The sequence below is a fragment of the Pteronotus mesoamericanus genome, unplaced genomic scaffold, assembly GCF_021234165.1.
Source record: "Pteronotus mesoamericanus isolate MK-2021 breed Mesoamerican mustached bat unplaced genomic scaffold, CSHL_Meso_final contig_116, whole genome shotgun sequence".
In the NCBI taxonomy this organism is placed as follows: Eukaryota; Metazoa; Chordata; class Mammalia; order Chiroptera; family Mormoopidae; genus Pteronotus; species Pteronotus mesoamericanus.
This window is the reverse complement of record NW_026555027.1, coordinates 6041393-6060552: the sequence shown is the minus strand read 5'-3', so window position 1 is coordinate 6060552 and position 19160 is coordinate 6041393. Positions and strand designations below refer to the sequence as shown.

Genomic DNA, 19160 nt, shown 5'->3' with positions numbered 1-19160 from the left:
ATAGGTCTGTTGCTTCAAAGAAAACTTGGTGTTTTTTGCTGATAAAAATTGAGCCTCCGAGAAAAATTTCAAGTTTTGAAAATTTGTATCTGCGCTTGTGAGCTTGATAACTCCCCGGTGCTTTGCTGATGAAATTGGTGGTAAGAGTAACTGTCATTGCTCGATACTGTATATTCAAATGTGCCAACATTTTGAAGCAATATTTTCCATGTGACTAATGCACAAAATCCCATGGGGTAAAAATCTATTCAAGTGACCCATGAGACTTACTGTAACCACAGGAAAGTTTATTGGTATGGTTTCATATTCCATCTGCAATTAACCTTTAAGCAATTCGTCAGTTTGGGTGTAGTATAAAGCAATATCGACAGTTACCTGGAAGTTATTACATACCCCTCCCTCTTCCAAGTTCCATCTCTCTCTGAGGCCTGATTTTCTTCCAGATGTTTCAGAAACATTTCTTAGACTTCTTAGACTGAAGGCGGAAGTCTCAGAACCCAGGCCTCTTCTATGAATCCAGACATCAAGAGGATTGGAAAACCTGTGAAACACCATCGTCTTCTTAGAATGTTATTTTTTATAAAAATGCTGGCGTTATTTTAAAAATGAATCATTTGGAAGTGTGTGGATTTCTAATATGTACGCACTGCTGCCCAGTGAGTGGTGTGCTGGTTAATGTTTAACAACCCGCCCCCACGCGTGGGGCGGGGGCACCTCCCTCAGTTGCAGTGTTTGCTGATTTCCGGGCGTAAATGCTCACGTCGGGACCAAGTCGAAGCGACCAGCTCGGCTCCGAAGCAGACTTGGGAGATGAGTGAGTGCCGTTGGAGTCTTGGGGCGTCCTCACTCGTTCTCAAGAGCGGGCAGGGGCCCTGAGGAGGGGTCTGAGAGCAGCCCCACTACCCCCCTTGTCCGGTTAAGGTATCTCAGCAATGCCAGGAGTCCAGGAATCGCCTGATGCTCTTAAATGTAAACATCCCCCAGCCCCTTCCGTAGGCCCACCAACCCCCACCCCCCCACCTCGCAGCCAAGACAGAACCTGAAATCTTCCTATTCCAAATGCTTCTCAGAAGCACTTCCCACTGTCGGGAACACTTTTTGGGAACTGCTTGCGGGTGGGCTCACAGCTGGTTCCAGCTTGGTCATGATTTACTAGGAGGCTGTGTGTAAAATCGGTTAAACAGTGACGTGACTCAAGGAATGACCACTGAGCGAGCCGTGGCCCAGGGCTCAGCACCTCCCTCTACTGCCCTGTGTTGGGGTGGGGACGAAGAATGACTCTTATGAGGAGGACTTTATATAAACAAAATACTTTATTTGGGAAAGAAACGGCCAAATTACAAAATTTTTATACTTAAGTTCCGTCCTTGACCGCGCCAGAGGTTTATAAGGGACTTCAGTTCCCGTCACTCTTAGGTTGACCGCATGAAACTGCCAACTTGGTCAATAAAAAACGTTAAACATTGGCTGCGCGTGGGTCGACCCCATACGTGAGCCGTTGGCTTCGATTTGTTTCGGCAGCAGCACGTTCCCTGTCTGCCGACGTTACCGATGTCCGAGTGAGCAGTACACAGGTCCTGCCTGAGAAACGTCCTGTGTTTCAAGCTCCTGGAAGCTGTCTCGTGTGGGTCTTGAAGCAGTTCCGCCCTTCTCGGCTCCTGTCCCCAAGGATTGTCTCAGCACACGGGTGGGTCCAGGGGTCCCCTCACATGGCTTCGGGTGACCTGTCCGAATCGCCAACCCCCTGGGCCAGATCATTCACCAAGGCCAGGAACACACGCCAACACAGGCGCATCTTAGAAACAGCCGCCACTCTCCACGGCGCTCAGAACGCTTTCTTCACGGGACCGAGTTCGCTGCATTCCCCCCGAGCCTGTGCTTACTCCTGGGGCGTCTGGGCATTCCGCGTCCAAAATACAAGGAAAAACGAAACCTATGCCGCTGCAGCTGCTGGGCAGAGAGGAGCAGCGTGGCATCCGGACGCCCCAAGACTCAGATGGGACAAATGTGCTTCATTCAGGTCTGAGGGCGTTCAGAGAGGCTCCCTCCCCGCGACCTTCGGCCCTGCCCAGTATGTTTAACTTTACGTGGAGCTGAGATAAAAAATAAAGCTTTCTTACAAATTACATTTCTTTTCCAGTGAATTACTTTTACAGTAAAAATAGCTGCTACGTAAATCCCTCCTGATCGCGGAAAAGGAGTTGCATACTTCCAAAAATAGCATTATTTTAATCCTAGAGCGTCACCTGGGACCTGGCAGTAGGGCACGGGGTGCAAGCGGCTGGTCAGGGACACGAGCGGTGGGGGAAACACAGCTGCATTGAGAAGTCAAGTCTGAGCATCGACTGAGTTAAAGGCATGCACAGAAATGGAAAACATATGCCATTTGTCAAGAAAAATACTGCTTTATAGCTTTTACATTACAATTAAAGGAGAAACCAGAGGCCAGCTGTGCCCCTAGATAATAACATTAAGTTTCTTATAAAAATTCCCAAATGTACAAAGTCCTTGCCAGATACAACCCGGGCAAAACAAAACAACAAAACAGGGATTAACCGTCTTAGACCTTACTCCTGTAGGCGTAGTAAATGTAAATAATACACATTTTACAAATTCTCTTAGCCTGCCCGTGGCAGATTCAATGTTTGCAAAACGCCATATGTGCTCTTGAAAAACGGAATAAACATTGCATTCTTATTTCACATACAGTAATATAATTATTTTAAATTACAATATACAATTTCTGTTAAATAGAACTGTTAGAGGATCTTGATAACAATGATAAGATTACAATCATATATACAAACCAACGTCTGAAAGGGCACGATTGTTTCCGGGGCCCCTCCTGCCCTCTGAAACGCAGGCCGCTTTTGCCTGTGTGATTCCTGGTTGCAAAAGGCCAAAGAAAATAAAATGTGTGTGTCCACGACGTGCTCGCTCCTTGGAGAATGCCCAGCAGCCAGAGCGGTCCTGTCGCCCAGCCCGCGCGGGGCGCTCCCCTCTGGACCACGTTAGTGCGACTGCATTATAAATAGCCTTTTCCCATCCGCGGGCTTCGGAGGCGACAAGCCGCACGGCTCTGGGCGAGAGCTGCGGCTCCCGATGAAGTCAGGCCACTGCTTCTTGGCGAATTTCCTGGAGTGTTCAATCGGCCTGGCAGGGGCCTGGGGGCAGTCGGTCGGGATGACCCTGTGGGCAGTCCCCGGGCCTCAGTCCTCCGTGTCCGGCTGGACGCCCAGGATGGCGTGCAGTTCCTCGGGTGTGAACCCCAGCAAATTCTGCAGGTCGCACACAAAGCGGTACACGTAGCGCTTCCCCGACGTCTTGTGGATGATGTTCTTGTCGTAGTAATAGCGCAAACCCCGGCTCAGCTTCTCATAGTTCATCTTGGGCTTGTTTTTCCTCTTTCCCCACCGGCGGGCCACCTGCGTGGACATGGATGGAGACAAGTTCAGTTCCATCGGGGAGTTAAGAAACCGCGAATGACTTCCCCACTGATGACGGCGCTGATGCGTGCTCACAGGGAGAACGTTCCCGCTAAAGGACCCCGAAGGTGCCTGTTTTAGGACATGTGCCAGGGCATGTGTCCCTCAGCTGGTTCTCAGAGGACAGAGAGAGGGGCAGAGGGGAGTGCGGTGCACCGCCCCCGCCCCCCAGAGCCATTTGATACAGGACTCTCCAAGCCTCTTCCTCGGCAAAACCTCCCGGAAGCCAAGGGCTCCGGATGGAGGGTCCCGAGACAAAAGGAGAGCTGTGTCCCCCTACCCGCTTAGTCCCACGGGCAGCCACTGAGTGGGGTTCTGAGCTGTGTGACATTATGCCGTCCTCAATGCTTCTGCCTCCCAAGGGGATAGGAGGGGACAGGCTGCGCTAGACCAGAGACCCAGGGCTTCTCCAATATTGTCCCAGCAGTCAGGTGCTGGACCTGCCCTTGGCTTTCTCCTCCTGATGGGGCTGCGGCAGCTCGGCCGAGCTCAGCTGAGGGGCGCGGAGAAGCCCAGCCAGCATGCACGCGTTGGGGTACGAGGCTGGCTCCCCACAACAGAAGAAAGCAGCTTTCCCGAGGCGTTTTCACACGGTCAGGAGACAGCCTCAGTTCGCCGCTTGCGCCTTTTTACGGCAGAGCAAGACGGTAAACTCTGGCCAACACCTGCACACAGACCCGAGACACGGCTCCCCTGCCGTCAGGTGAGCTCCCTTTTGTCCCAGGCAACCGAATTTGTGATCCCACAGGGATGAAAACAGGGCAAAAAGCCCCAAGACCGACCTCCCGGGCGTTGGCCATACCTCATCGGGGTCGGCGAGCTTGAACTCCCATCCGTCGCCGGTCCAGCTGATGAACGACTGGCAGGACTTATCAGAGAGCAATTCCAGGAGAAACTGCCACAGCTGGATGGGCCCGCTTCCTGGGGGAGAGGGCCGGGTTACCGGTTTTTACAGACTTGGAGCAGGCCAAGGCGGCCGCCATCCGATGCCACCCGCAGGCTGAGGGGCGCGAGCCCCTTTCTGGGTGCCGACGACAGCCCTGAGGGCTGGTGGGACGGGGCGGGACACCAAACGGGGGTCTTCCTCCATGCCCCCTACTCCCAGGAAAGAGGTCACTGGGCCCTGAATTCAGAGCTTAGTCTTTCTGGGAAAAGTTTCAGGGCCACTGACTCTTGGCCTCAAAACTCCTCCTGTGTCACTGTCCCTTCTGTAGTAACTCTCAGTGTTTGTTTCTACAAAAATGTTGGGACAGGATGGGGCGGTTGAAGGGGGGGTGGCACTGAGCCACAGGAGGCACGTTATGCGTGGAATCTTGTGCTGTTAACTTCTGGCCACGTGACAGGGGCTAAATGGCTTAATCCAAGACTCAGCTGCGTCCAGAGCCACCAGGGCACCGGGAGTGGCATCCACGGCCTTAACACCTGTGTGCCGAGGTCTGTGCTTTGCAAAGTGCCTTTAAGGGGCCTTTTCGTGAACAGTATTTAGAACCAGCGCCTTGTGAAGGAGCACCATCAAAATAGGAGGAATAAGACGCAGTGCAGAGGTCAGGGGCTGCCCTGGGTCACGCGCCCACCAGAGACCTGTCCCCCAAGACACTAAGGCCACAGGCAGGAGGGCTTGGCTGTGAAGCTCCAGGAGTTCTCAAGCCAGACAGAACTGGCTGCCCATGTGACCAGAGAGCTGTGTCACCTGAGTGCATTTCCCCATCTGTGAAATGGGTCAACGCCCCGCCCACGCTGGGCTGTCCTATGGATTACCGACAACACGCCTGGCTGACCACACCAAGCGGGCAGGCCACGCATACTGAAATGACCACCACCAACGCCGTGGCAGTTTATTTTCTTATTCGGCCCTGACCACTGCCCCCCCCAGACCCCAGGGTGAAACTACAACGCTTCTCATTCACTCGACACGTATTTTTAACACGTTTCTATGGCTGTTTGTTTTAGACGACAGAAAGAAATGGATGCCTACACATGCATGTCTTAACCTGTCAGATTTTTGTAAGGAGGTATTTCTTAAATCCCCCGTGGCTCTATATATAGTCAAAATATGAGGGAAAATAGCTCATTTAAGGACACATGAAAGCAATTAAAAAAAAAAAAACCTCAGTATTTTCGCTCAAGTGGAAATACCTGTTTCTAAAAATGGCTTTAATATTTGACTTTTGCTTAGAATAGCTCTTGCCCAAAACCTTAAAAATAAGATGGGGTTTGGGAGCAAGAAAAGGTAAACAGTCCTGTGCTATTTGAGGCCGGCCTGCTGCCCCTCCCCGAGCCAGTTTACATTCTTTGACATTCCTGGTGTGGGTGAGTCAGAACGAAAGCCTCTGCTGGCCCCTGTCCCCTCCTCTCTGAGTGACCGAGTGCATCCGAGGTGGCGGGAGCAGCCACGGTTTCCATCCATGCCGCTGAGCTGCGTACACAAACGTTCCCACAAGGCTGGCTGCCTTAGAGTTCAGCGTGTCGGGAGTCAGGATCAAATACCCCATGGATTGAATGTGGGGTGCAGACGCAATGGGCTCAGGCTAGAAACACCCTTGACAAACACGACTGTGCTGGGCCAGGCACAGGGGCGGTGACCGGGACACCTGGAGCGGCGCCCTTGCTCCCTCCCTCTCCCCCTCCCTCCCCTCTCACCTGTGAAGCCAGCCAGCACGGCCGCAGGTATGACCGGTTTGCCCTGCTCCACCGGGCCGCTCCTCTCCTGGATGTAGTCCTTGAAAGACATGGCCGGCTTGCCGAGGCCCAGGGCCTGGCCACAGTCGTCCTCGCAGCTCTCGAAGGAAGGCACCCGCTGCTCCAGCAGCGACGACTGGCTGTTCCAGGACTGGAGCAGCGAGTCCGAGCTCTCGAAGCTGTTGTCCCTGCCGTTCTCGGGCGCGTCGAGGTCGCCGGCCTTCCCTGGCAAAGACAAGCAGGCACAAACTTTGACGCCTCCAGGACGACGACACGTCTGGCCGTGCTGCCGAGGAAACCGCGGGCCGTCCTGGCCCCAACGGCGGCATCACTTCCAGCCGCCCCCCTTCAGCCACGCTCCCTGCCGGTGCAGAATCATTCAGACGGCAATGTGCTCTCAAACCGAGGGGCTTGCTCGTTACACATGTACTGGACAACCACACCTTCCATCCACAACAGAATTGATAAATCAGGTGTAGCCCCGTAAGAGAGAGTCCTACACAGCAGCGAAACAGGACAACCGGCTGCTGTATCCAACACAGACGGATCTCAGACACAATGAGCTAGAGACAAACACAAAAGACAACGTACAGTATGACTCTTTTTATATCAAGTTCAAGAACAGGAAAGACGAGGAGGACAAAAGTCAGGACAGTGGTTTCCTCTTGGGGTGGAGATGCTACTGACAACTGGGAAAGGGGACGAAGGAGCCTTCTGGGACGCTGGAAACCTGTCTGCGTCAGTGGCTGTTACACAGGTGCATGTATGTGGAAATCCAACCGGCTACCTATCTGGAGACTCGTGCACTGTCTACACATCCATAAAAAAATGTTACCTTCCTACACTGTCCCCCAAAGTCTCCCAGTGGGTGGAGGAATCTATTCACGGCAGCAGGCACTTGCGTCTGTGTCTCGTTTATTCAACGGCCTCCCAGCCCACGGCCTGGAGCACAGCAGGAGGCCGCCTGCTGAGTGCATCGGCCGTCCCTGACAGCGACGAACATCCCATAGAGGGATGAGCCCTTGACTTCCTCCAACCGCTGAACACAAGACCGCGGCGGCAGAAGTCCGCGTCCCTGTCTGACCGGGGCCCCCAGGTTCCAACCAAGCGCCTGCTGGAAGGACCAGCTGGGAGCTCCTTCTTACCAGAGCCGCTGGCGATCAGATTCAAGCTGCTGCCCGCGAAGTCCTGGCTGAGGGAGCAGTAGCCGATGCCGACAGAGCTGAGCCGAGACTTGGGGAACATCTGGAACTCCTGCTCGGCGCCGAGGCCACCGGGTGTCGCTGCGGATGGACACATGTTGTCCAGAAGGCCGCCTTTGGGGTAACTCTGCGTCTGCATTCCATACGGCGTCTGCTCCACGCCAAAGCCTAGAACAGGGCCATCCGAAAGCAGGGCTATTCAGGGACAGCATGTGATGATGAGGGACCCTCCACACCCCTCACCAGATAGAACGCAAGCGGTTCTGCAGGCCCTGGCCTTGCCGACCCTCGGTAGACACGTGGGCTTTGATCGGCAGCTTTGCCACAAAGTCCTTCATTTTCAAACCATTTGTCCCCCCAGCTTTACAGGCCCTCTTCTCAAATACCCGCGGCCGCTGGGCTCAGGGCACAACGCCTCAGTGTCTAATGAGGCATAACAACATCAAGTGCTTTCATGTTTCCCCCAGAATGACAGGGGCCACTGGCTGTTCTGGCCTCCAATGACGCTGAGGCTCAGACAGACGCAGTGATACGTTCTCTATCTGTGACTCCTATATGGCATCTCCAGTCACCTGTCCCTGGCTGGCTGAGGGGACCACCCATAACCTATGCTCGCCATGTCAGGGACGAGACAGAGAGCCCGAAGTCCATGACATCTTTTTCAACTCCCAAGTTCAGAGGACTCGTGGTCTCGCTTACCGCCCACGTCCCGTGCCGGCCACCTCTCATTTGTTACACTAAGCGTTGCCCCAGCTGTTACCCCGCTACACTGTGCGCCCCCTCTGTGCGTAGCCTGGGCCAACGCTGGCCACTAAGCAATGTTCAGTATTCCAGTAGCCACATTTACAAAGTAAAGAGAAATGAGAAACTTTAAAACTTTACTTGACCTAAGATATCAATTATCATTTCAACAGGTAATTTTAAAATTAGGAAGGCGCTATTTTTCAGTCTTTGTTTCATACTGAGGCCTCCAGATCTGGTGTGCACTGTGTTCTTATCACACATCCCCACGGGGACCGGCCACATTTCGAGCCCCAGTAGCTCAAGGGCCATGTGTGGCATGGCCACCATATGGGTCAGCTCGGGTCTAGACAGTGCCTTTGGGCCATCCGTGAACTATCGGGACGACTTAAAACCAAGATCTTAGGGGCAGAACCCAGACTGACCTAAAGAATTGCTGTTGATCCAATGGGGAACGGAGTTGAGGTGGGAATTCTCTTCGTACTGATCTTCTGCCTTTTCCTGGTTTTCTGAGAACAGGCACAGGAGAGAGGTCAGATCGCAAATCAAAGACAAAACAACACAAGAAAAAGTGACTTTCTGCGTTAGTGCGATAGGGTTATTTCAGAATTACTCAACGCAGCTAGCGGTTCACATTGAACCCGACAGCGTTCTAAGCCATCCCGTCCCTTAAAAACCTAGAGACAGCAACGCGTTTTTTAACAAGTAGAGGAAGTTTTCCAACATGAATGCTGTCAAAGGCAAAGTTAAATTTTCTGCTGCCTCATCTGAAAGACGCAGATGTGTCAACGAAGAGTGAGATGCTGGCGGGGGCCACCTGCACCAGGCAGGGCTGGGGACAGCAGACTCCCTCCCCACCTCCTTCTGAAAGGTCCCCCTGGGTGCGGCGAACACTACACAGAGAAGGCCAGAGCAGGACGCAGGCGCCCAGTAACTTGGAAAGGGAAAAGGTTTGTGGCTCTGTGTCTGTCTGCTCCCCACAAACACACGGAACCACACAGCCACCCAACATACCCAGAAACCCAGTCCCACGGACTCACTCCCGAGTAATGGCAGAACTGGCCCAACTTGCCAACAAATGGGTCCTCCCCGGAACCTTGTCCCTTGTCAGGTCAGACGTGCCCAAGTTCAAGGAACATTTGGAGGTCTTTAAAAACAAGTTTCCCTGGCCCTGAGGAGCCCTATCTAAAAAGAGCTGGCAGTTGACTCCTGAGGCCTTTTTAAACTTCTGAGTCCACAACAGGTGTGGGAGCCCAGCGCTCCGGGGAAGGAGGACTATTTCCCTGAACGCTGCCAACGGGCTCATTTTCCGAAAGTTTTCACTTAAGTGATCTCTCGCTACAATTTTTTTTTTTCTTTTTAACTCAATGTCTTTTTAACAACAATCTTAATGTTCTTATAAGGTCTGAATTGAGACTTTCTATATAATGAGAGTTCTATCAATTACTTCTATCAATTACCTATTGATAGGTACCTATCAATTACTTCTACATTTGTTTAAAAACCTAAAACCAAAAAAAAAAAAAAAAAATTCTATTTGTCGGAATCCATTGGGACTTAGGAAAACCTACTGTCGAATGCACAGTTTGTCTGGATAAAGGCTCCCTTTCGCTGAAGCCGGCTTCTTTCATTTGGCTCTGGAAGGTGAGCCACGAACCAGGGGAATCCTTTGCTGACCTCCTTATCTAGGCCAACACATTGTCCTCTGACGAATGCCGTCCGGCAAGAGTGAACGAGTCAGTGACTAAGGCTGCTGCCCGTGGCTACACTCGATGCCACGTAAATGCACTTAGGCGGATTCAAATCTACCACCGTGTATCTGACTCACTCCACTAGCATTTTCAGGCCACTTCCATCATTTGACTCTCTGACCCTATGGCTGTACGTCCTTCCCTCCCGTAGCCGGTACCTTTGATCATCTGCTCCAGGTGCTCCCATAGAATGTCGCCCACAAAGTCTGGGGCCAACTCCAGAAAACGCTCCTTGCCCAGGTTGCACAGCACCTGGCCGTTCATGCCAAACCTCTGGAGGTTTACGTTCACCAAGCTGAACTCGTTGGTGGCCCAGAGCAGCCACTGGCAAACTTGTTGCTCTGTCCACAGCCAGGGGTCTACGGAGAGGGAAGAAAAGAGGGGACGCAGGAGGAATAAATGGGAGGAGGCAGTGAGACCACACAAAGGCCACACACGTGCACCAAAGGCCGACGGTAGGCGGGAGACCCCCAAGGAAATTCTAACATGGGAACACCGGGGCTGGCCGAAGCCTTGGGTGGACTGCGTGGGAAGAACTGGCTCAGGGTAACCCCATCGGTGCCACGCTCTGCGAGATGCGTTACACAAAAGCGTAAAAGCACGACCCATCTCAAGTAATGGCGGTCAAGTTCGTTCATCCAGCACAGCACAGACTCTGAGAAGCAGCTCAGAGAGGAGGCACTTACTCTTGGGGATGCCCAGGCGGCACTGCTCCTTCGTGAAGCCGCTGAAGGTCGCCTTCAAGGCCTGGCTCATCACAGCCTTGCTGCAGGGCGTCAACAGGGGCAGTTCGTAGGTGGCCGCATCTGGAAGGAATCCCGTGGGGGCTGTTAGGGTTCCAAAGCCGGCAAGGTCAGAGGGAGGCGATCTTTGTTTTTCAGGAAAGAACAGTTCTGATCTCCAACCTTGACATAATTCCTTCCGAGAGTATAAATATTAGCAAAAATTTTTTTTGACTGAGATTGAAGAAATAGTAGACATCTCATAATATGCCATATTAAAAAACACTAAAATGTTATGCCTTGGTAGAGTGTCTATTGGAGGCTATTTGAAAATTTTAGCCAATGAAAGAAATTGCATGATTTTGGGCCCAAAGGCCTCAGAGATTGCAAATACGTACTCTGGAAGTCAGTCCCATTAAACCAAGCAGCAGACAGAGATGTGGGGCCTAGGACAGGCACACAGGCCTCCGTGCCCACGAGTTTGGCACACTTTCAATTTTTATTGAGAAACGATCTTCCCTGGCCTCCCTCAGCAATTCCAAGAATGATAAATGACTATCACATGATGGCACACTGACGCAAGCACATGTGTTTTAATTAATTTTCTGGACTGTATTTTCTAGCACCTACTTCATATGACAAAGTCATCTCTGGAACGTCTCCAACTAATAAGTCTCTCCCAGTAACTGCAGAGGCGGTACCTGACGTGCCGGCCCCTTCTAAAGAATAAACACGACATGAGGAACCACAGAAGTAAAAACAGATGGGCAAAGATTAGCAAGAGTAACCTGTTGCCCCCAAGCTCCAGGGGATGATCTGTGAACCCAGAATAAAAAGTACTGGGGTGCATTTACACGTGCCCTGTTTGTTGCTCAGCTGAGAACCTGGGAGCTGCGGGTTGGAGACACCCTGATGGAAATCTCAGGGTCCCCTGCCGGGTGCTCTCAGCAGGACACCTGCTCCCCTGGGGGGCACCTGGCAGGGATGACACCGGAGTCCTCACACACGCTTTGGAGAGGAAAACAGCCCTGTCCCAGGCCCAGGGCCTCCACCTGACTTTTCACACCGATGGCCCAAGACACCAACACCCTGTGCTCGTCAACTGTCATGTCTTTGTTAACGGAGCCACTCCGGGCAACCACGCACGGGTCGTCAATCTGGGTGACAGGTTACCGTGAGAGATGGAGTCCAAGCCCGTCGGCACTTCTTGGAGCGCTTGCTTTTCATTCAGGGAGGGGAGGATGGCAAACAGGGACCCGTCCAGGGTGTCAAAGGCCGGCTGGCGCTGCGAAAACGGGCGGAAAGAAAACGGAAAAGTAATATTTACTTGCTGAATTACCTGTTTCCAAAGCGGTCCTCGGGCAAGCCGACCAGTGTGCCCTGACTAAGCTGGCCACTGCAAAGCCACACCTGCAATGGACCAGCAGTTCTCAAGCAACTTTCTAGGACAGCCCAGGGGACCAAAGGAATCTCTGTCACTCTGGGTCATTAAATCACCCTCACAGAGTCAGAACGACTGGGAATTTATTTTTAATGGCCTCATCCCCTAAAATTAATAAATTAAGTAAACAAATCGAAAACTACCAGAATCCCAGAATACTGCTGGGATCCATTTCAGAGCCCACCTGGTCCAAACACCTGGCCCTTTTGTGACATCATTGGAGAGAAATTCAGTTAGGCCACGTGCAGGAGAACAGTGACCTTTGGCAGAGCTGTTTTAGGTCACTGATTTCAAAACAGAAGACCAATGACTGAACGAAAACTGAAAATCGAATGATGAAATAAAAGATCTGTGGAGGCATTTCTTTTGAAACGTTTACAGTGAAACACTTTTACTGAAACTAGGTGTTTTCCCTCATCCATTCCAATGGTTCAGAAAATAGTAAAACACATGAGAAAATTCCTTAAGGTTTATTTTTATAAAGGTAACGCGTATTAGAAAGAACCTCCCTTCCCCTGCCCCACAATCACCTGGGGTGAAGGATTTCTAAAGGACACAGATTTAAAGTTAAAACTCTCTACAGCTGAGAGCAAAGGAGAGTGGAACGCACAGAGATAAAGCCCTACGCTGTCCAGTTTTCATCACAGCGTTTGTCAACAAAGTAGCCTTTAGTGTAAGACTTGTTCCTAAGTAACAGAGGCCTTGAGTCACCATTGCCCAACTCGGTAAGGAAAAAATATGAAGAAAGAGTCTACTTTTCCAACATAAGCTGGAAATCCCATGTTCTGTGTAATCCAATGACACGTGTTGAGTCATCACGAAGAGAATGGGTAACACATTTACAAATAAAATTGGTTTGTGTGCTTTTGTTTTAGAAATGTAGAACACAGATGACAGATTACACAAGAGGGCGGGAGGAGGCTGGAATCGGCCCAAACACTCGGGGCGATGAGTCCCATGACGGAGCCCAGCTCCCCCCCCCCTCCAAAACCCAAGGCATCGAGGGAAAAACCGATCAGGCAAATAAGAAACACTCATCTAGATTTATAAACAGATCTATCATGTCAGACTCACTCTGTGTAAAATATCCGATCGACTTTTTAAAATTCCTACTAGCACTGCCCAGGTGATGAAAAAATTTCTTTCCTTCACTGAGGTAAGTTCTTTTTTTTAAAAAATCAGGAAGTCAAAAGGCAATACTCATTCATGCCACATATTTCACCATGTCAATTCCAGGGACTGCTTCTTCCCTGCATCCAGAAATCGCATGGACATCGTCAACCAAATCTTTTTATTTACAGGAGAATTTTTCTTTCTAGGGTTGTGGTTTCAAACTTGGTACCGTCATAACTTGTCTAGTTTCTGCCCTGCTAAAAAGGTCTGACCAAACCAACAAGATAGCTCACGGGCCTCAAGCTGGATGACCTACGTAATCCTCGAAAAAGGCCTGGGCCCATTTTTTTGGCTCTTTGGGTTGCATCACACAAACAACCTCACAGTGATCTACAGAGGAAAACAGAGCACGCCAGAGACACCTCTTTCTACAAAACACGGAGCTCAGAGCAGGCCCACTGCTCCGAGATACGCTTGCTACCCAAAGCTAAAAACAAGCAGAAGTGCAGAGAAGGCAAATGGGGAGTTATCCGCCTGTGTCGCTGTGGAGTATTCCCCAGAAGGACCGAGCGAGACGCTCCGTGACAGGTGTGCTGTGCAGCAGCAGCAGCTTTCGGCCTTCGTCTGTTTCTGGCTCCCATGCACACAGCTGCCCCATGGGTGCGGCCAGGTTTGCGGGCAGCAGCAGAGGGTCCGCCCGCCTCTCCTAACTCCAGTTCACCCCTGCAGCAGCCTCCCCCATTGCCCGAAGCCCGAGAACACCCCTGCTCTGTTCAACTAGGAACCACATAGGCATCTCGGGAATAAACGACCAAGGCCTCGACTTCTACCAAGTAACTGGCTGCGTATCTCGGAGGACAAGTAGAACAAGCATCAAGATGCCCATTTCACAGACTAGAAAACTGAGGCCCCGAGAGAGTGAGCAAACAGCCCAGAGCCACACAGCTCGGAAACTAAAAGCTGGGGCGAGAACCGGTCTTCTGGGACCCAGTCCATTGGTTTGGTTTTTGTTGTTGTTGTTGTTTTTCCCCTTAGAGATTGAGCTTTCCAAATTGTATAAAAAGAACTTTTAAGTAAGACTTTGCTCACTCACCTTGAGTGTCCCTCTGTAACTGTTAGACACAGGGGCCACCTGGTCCATGTTCTTGATTCCAAAATCATTCATCTTAAAAAAAAAGGAAGAGGAAAATAAAGAGTCAGAGGCAACAAGTCAAGTGCCTTTTCTAAGGAGTCTTCCCCGGCTGGTAAGACACTGGATTCTGGCTGAGTGTGTCAAGTTCTACCTCATTAACAGTCATTCACAACCAAACGCCTGGGATTCTTATTTAAAAGCCCTTCTCACAAAGGCTATGCGGTGTAAGTAGTTAAATAATAATATGCTGATCCCCACTGAATTCCACTGAGGGGAAGATGAAGTCACTTTCTGTGGCTGCTCAGAGCGCCCTAAGCCGGCCTGGGTGCTTCTAAGACAGGAGAGGGGTGCCGCATCGGGGGTGCTACCTCCTGTCTGCAAGGGGGCAGCAGCTCCACCCAGGCTCAGGCGCCTCAGGGCGGCCAGGGGTGACCCGCCCCAGGCAGCTCCAGGTGTATCCAAGATCCGGGAAAGCACACGGACAAGCCCCGAGGCCCCTCCTCTCCACCGTGGAGGAAGCTCCTTGGCCCCAAGATCAGCAGGAGAACCACTGCTTCCAATCTAAGCCCCTTCCCAGTCCCCTGTGAAACACACGCGCTCTCCATCCCGCTGATGGGGCCGCTGTGTGTCGCTCAGCTGTGCATTTCCTCGAGAGGTGATTCCAATCACAGACCTGCCTTGCTTGCTCTGACGGCATCCGGGCTTATAGGAGACCCGTGCGCCCAGCGTGGCGGTTACCAACCACGTGTGGCTGCTCGGCGCCCGGCACACGGCTGAGATAGACTGAGACATGCTCTGCATGTACATACACACGTGATTTCAAAGATCTCTCAAAAAGTAAAATGTCTCAGTAATAATGTTATATTTACTGCATGTTTATATAACATTTTGAATATATGTGGGGAATGGAAATATACTGAAATTAAGCTCACCAATTTTAAATATATAACGTGGCTATTAGAAAATTTTAAGTTCCATATGTGGCTTGCAATTGGGCCATACTGTAATAGACTAAGAACTTATTTGGGGCCTTAAAATGTAATTGTTTGGTCAGGTGAGTTATATATTAATAAATGAGATGAGTACCTAGGTAATGCCACCAGTGTTAGACAAAAGACCAGAGAAACTAAAACTCATTTTCAAATGTGGGTTAGCTCCTGCCCATGGAACCAAAGGCCTGTAAGGCAGCTTTACAGGGTCTGCTAACTGCCCTCCCCCCATCTCTGCTGGGTGCTCCCACCTGCTACACTGAGACCTTCAAGTAATTAAAATATCGTGCAATTGATAGCACTGATTGGAGGTGGCAAATAGCATATTTTTCCATAACTAATTGGGTTTTTGTGTTTTCTTGATTTTTCTTCATTACCAACCTTACGGCTAAACCAAACTTCCCAACAAGTCAACACACATGCGCGCACGGGTGCGTGCACGCACACGCACGCACCTACTCTCACACACGCACCTCTTGGCTGGAAAGGCCGCGTGGGCGGTGAGTGTCTGTCTCAGGCGAGGCCAGAGGCACTGGCTGTTAAAACGCCCAGAGCGCAGGTCAACTATCCTGGAGGGGCTGGGGGGGCCTGGGGGGGGCTGAGGGGGGGAGGCTAGGAGCCCTGGAACAAAGTACCAGTGCTGTGAGAGGAGGGAACCGGCTTGTGCTGCATCAAAAGTGGCCACATCTGTTCAGAACCTCCACTTTGTGGGTCATGGGAGCCACACGCACTCAAGAATCAATATTCACCATGGATGATGGCTGCACTGACAGATTCCTCCTCGCTAAGGGCTGAACCTGAGTGGGGGGACCGCCCCTTCCCCCCTCACTAAATCTCCCAGACAATCCCTGAGAAATCAGTGTGACATGGTGAGGCCCAGAGACCTCCAGGGACCTGTCCAGGATCACACAGCTACTGCGGGGGCTTCCCAGGGGCACAGGGCGGACCACATGGCCATCAAGGGAGGCTCAATCCTGGGCACCTCCGAGTGCCAGGACACCCTGGCAGGGCCTGGGTCCCGTCCCACCTCATCCGGCAGATCAGAGAGCACGCAGGCATTATTAGACCAGGCCTTTGCATGCGGCGCTTTACCATGTGAAGTGCTCCTGTAATTCAGACAGGAGGGGAGTGCTGTCTGAATTACCTCAGGGGACTAAGTCCTGTGAACCTGTGGACTAAATACACAAGCCTCAAGCAGAAGACCCAAATGCACAGCCCACCGCCCTCCCAACGTCTGGTTTGCAGACGCTTGGTGACTTGGGAAACGGAGAACCACTTCCCACCTTCACAGAGACAGACGGAGAATGGCTGCGGAAGGCGACAGAAAAGCTTCGTGGGGTGGGGGGCGCGGGGGGTTGTGTACGAACACTTGGGAGAAAAGGCAGTCTACCACCCCCACAGAAAGAGCTCTAATTACTCACTACAGAATAGAACTCTTCTGTTGTCCAGTTTTTAATTTGTTTTGTAAGAACTATGAAGAGTCAAAGTGGTTTCAGGCAGACACAGAACTAATCAAATTTGAGTTCATTCACTTATTCCACTCGACTTGGCTCCTTAAGGTGGCAGACAGGCCAAGTTCCTCCATGTAAATCAATTTCAAGTTTGGGTCCTTTTGGTGTGGACCTTAGGAGTGCTGCATGTGAACAAAAAATTAAAAAAAATAGGGAAAAAAAGGAAAATGGCAGAAATCTAAGTGGTGAGGATGGTTAAACTTTTAAACAAGCAGAACTTGCCTGACAACCACACTCTTCTTGGAACAAATGATCACTTATGTGAGATTAGACCGCAGACTTGTATTTAGGTAAATTTGGGGGGGGGGAAATGGAGGAAGAAAACAACAGACCCCCCCCCATATACTTTTTGAAGATTGCTGTGCTTTTTTCCCTTTCAAAGTTATCACTTTAGCGAGAGGAATGACTAATCCCAAAAATGAGTATTTGATATTTCCCTGCAGGACCGGCGGTACTAACATTAACTGTACTACGATATTACTCAGGATTTTAATAAACCTTAACTTGGAGATTTATCTCCCTGATGGGTGGTGGTGTGGGCAGGCAGATGGCGCACAGGCGCTTCCATTGTCCGGAACAAACATAGTCTCATAGTGGTGAATTAAAATAAATTACCCTTATCTCCACAGGGGACTGCTCACTTCTTTACTTTCTAAACAAGTAGCACGTCAACTACTATTTTAAGCTACCTTGAAATTGAATAGAGGCCAATATAAAAAGTCTCCTGTGCTTAAAAAAAAAAACAAAAACCTCAATGCACAAACGCTCACTAATACCCCTTCATTAAAAATGCTTTACGAACAAGAAAATCAAAGCAGTCCTGCGCACCCACGTCCCCATTCCCGACAGGCTCCCGCTGCTCGACTCGCAGGGCCCAAGGGCCCTGATCCACTCCCGGGCGCCCGCGGGGGTCTCACTCTCCAGGCAGGACGCGCGGGCCGCCCCGACTCATCCTTCCGGACCTTCTCTCGCCGGCCGCCCCAGGCGAGCCCTGGACACGGCCGAGCAGGTGACCAGGGGCCCAGCGTTTTCGGGGAGCCGCGGCCTCCCAGGTATTTGAGAAGGTAGGCGGCCCCAGGTCCTCCCTGGCCTGGAGGGCTCGGGTAAGTCACCGCAAATTCAGGCTCCCGGGAGCCTCCTCGGACACCCTCTCCTGCCTCCCCCAAGCCTCTTCGCGAAATCAGGTCCCTCGGGGCGCCCAAGGCAGGAACCCCAACCAGGCCCTCGGTATTCTTTTAAAAACAAAAACAAGCGAAACAAGCCGGCGCGCACGCAAGCTCCAGCCGGCTCGGCGACCCTGGGGGCCGCGGCCCGAGTTCGCAGCCGGCTCCGCGCGTCACCACCGGGCCCATCCCGCGCCCTGCCCTGGGCCCCGCGTCCCGACTGCCCTCAAAGCCACCAGGCCACCCTCAACCCGAGCCCGGAGAGGCACGGAACCCAGACACACGACCCCCGAATCCTAGGAGTAGCCGCCACCCAGCCTGGACCCCGGCGTCCAGACCTCGGTGCTACTCATGTCCCCAGCCCGGCTTCTAGGTCCCCCGGGAGAGGAGCCGGCGCCGAAGGGTGCTCTCTACGGAACCCCCAGCCCGCGCCCGGCCGGCCGGCCCGCCCACCCCAGACCCAGCTCTTACCGCGCCGCTTGTGGCAGGGCCGACGCGCGGTCGGGCGGCAGCTGCTCGGGGCCCGGGCTTCTCGATGCGATCGCGGCGAGGCCGGGGCCGAGGAGCGGGTGGGGCGCTTCGGGAGGCCGGGGCGAGGGCAGGCGGGCGAGCGGGCGGCTCCGTGCGCTCAGGGCTGCGGCTGCACTGCGCTCCGCACCGCCGCTGGAGGAAGTAACCGGTCCGGCCCCTTCGCAACGAGCTCTTCAGGCTCCCGGGGAGGAGGGCGGAGGGAAGGGAGACGACGGGAGAGGGGAGGAGGGGCAACGAAAGGGGTGGGGACAGAGAGAAGAGGAGGGAAGAAGGCTGGGGGAAGGAGGAAAGGAGGGTGAGGAGAGAGGAAGAGGAGGGAGGGCAGCGGGGGCGGGGTGGGGGCGGAGCCGGCCTTTTCCGGCCGGGACCTCGCTCGCCGGTTGCCGGTCTCGGCCTCTCCCTCGCTGTTCCAGGACCGCGGTGGCCCAGCGCGAGCGTGCTCCCTGGAGCTCAGGCAGGGAGTCTCCTCTTGTCCCGAGGCTTTAACGTCAAATACTGGGTGCTGGCGGCCGCAGGGCTTGGGTAATAAGAGGCCCCATTCTGAGACATCTTCCTAGAGCTTTGATTTCTGATCATTCTCATCGTGAAAAGACTCTGAATGAGATGATAAACGTGCTAACGGGGACCCTTTGCTGAGGGGCTGAGGCCGCCTCGCTCCAGGCAGCCCCGTTCCCACAGCCTCCGTGTGAGTGGCGCCCCC

The 19160-nt window shown here is 52.5% G+C and overlaps 1 protein-coding gene across 1 annotated transcript; it reads right to left on the bottom strand.

Moving 5' to 3' along the window:
* Positions 1 to 2385: 2385 nt before the first annotated feature.
* On the bottom strand, positions 2386 to 18647 carry ETS2 (ETS proto-oncogene 2, transcription factor). Its single transcript, XM_054578376.1, has 10 exons — positions 18401 to 18647; positions 14228 to 14299; positions 11754 to 11865; positions 10545 to 10664; positions 10017 to 10217; positions 8533 to 8616; positions 7310 to 7534; positions 6126 to 6389; positions 4288 to 4406; positions 2386 to 3425 (listed from the first exon to the last, which is right to left on the bottom strand). Exons 2-10 carry the CDS (start codon positions 14297 to 14299, stop codon positions 3210 to 3212), a joined length of 1413 nt encoding a protein of 470 aa, XP_054434351.1. The 5' UTR covers positions 18401 to 18647; the 3' UTR covers positions 2386 to 3209.
* Between the last annotated feature and the right edge of the window lie 513 nt (positions 18648 to 19160).

Coding starts and splice junctions, on each gene's coding strand:
- ETS2 (XM_054578376.1), bottom strand. CDS start 14,299: ATGAATGATTTTGGAATCAAGAACATGGACCAGGTGGCCCCTGTGTCT. Junction 10,665..11,753: donor CTTGGACTCCATCTCTCACG/GTAACCTGTCAC, acceptor GATTCCTTCCAG/ATGCGGCCACCTACGAACTG. Junction 7,535..8,532: donor GATCAACAGCAATTCTTTAG/GTCAGTCTGGGT, acceptor GCCCTGTTCTAG/GCTTTGGCGTGGAGCAGACG.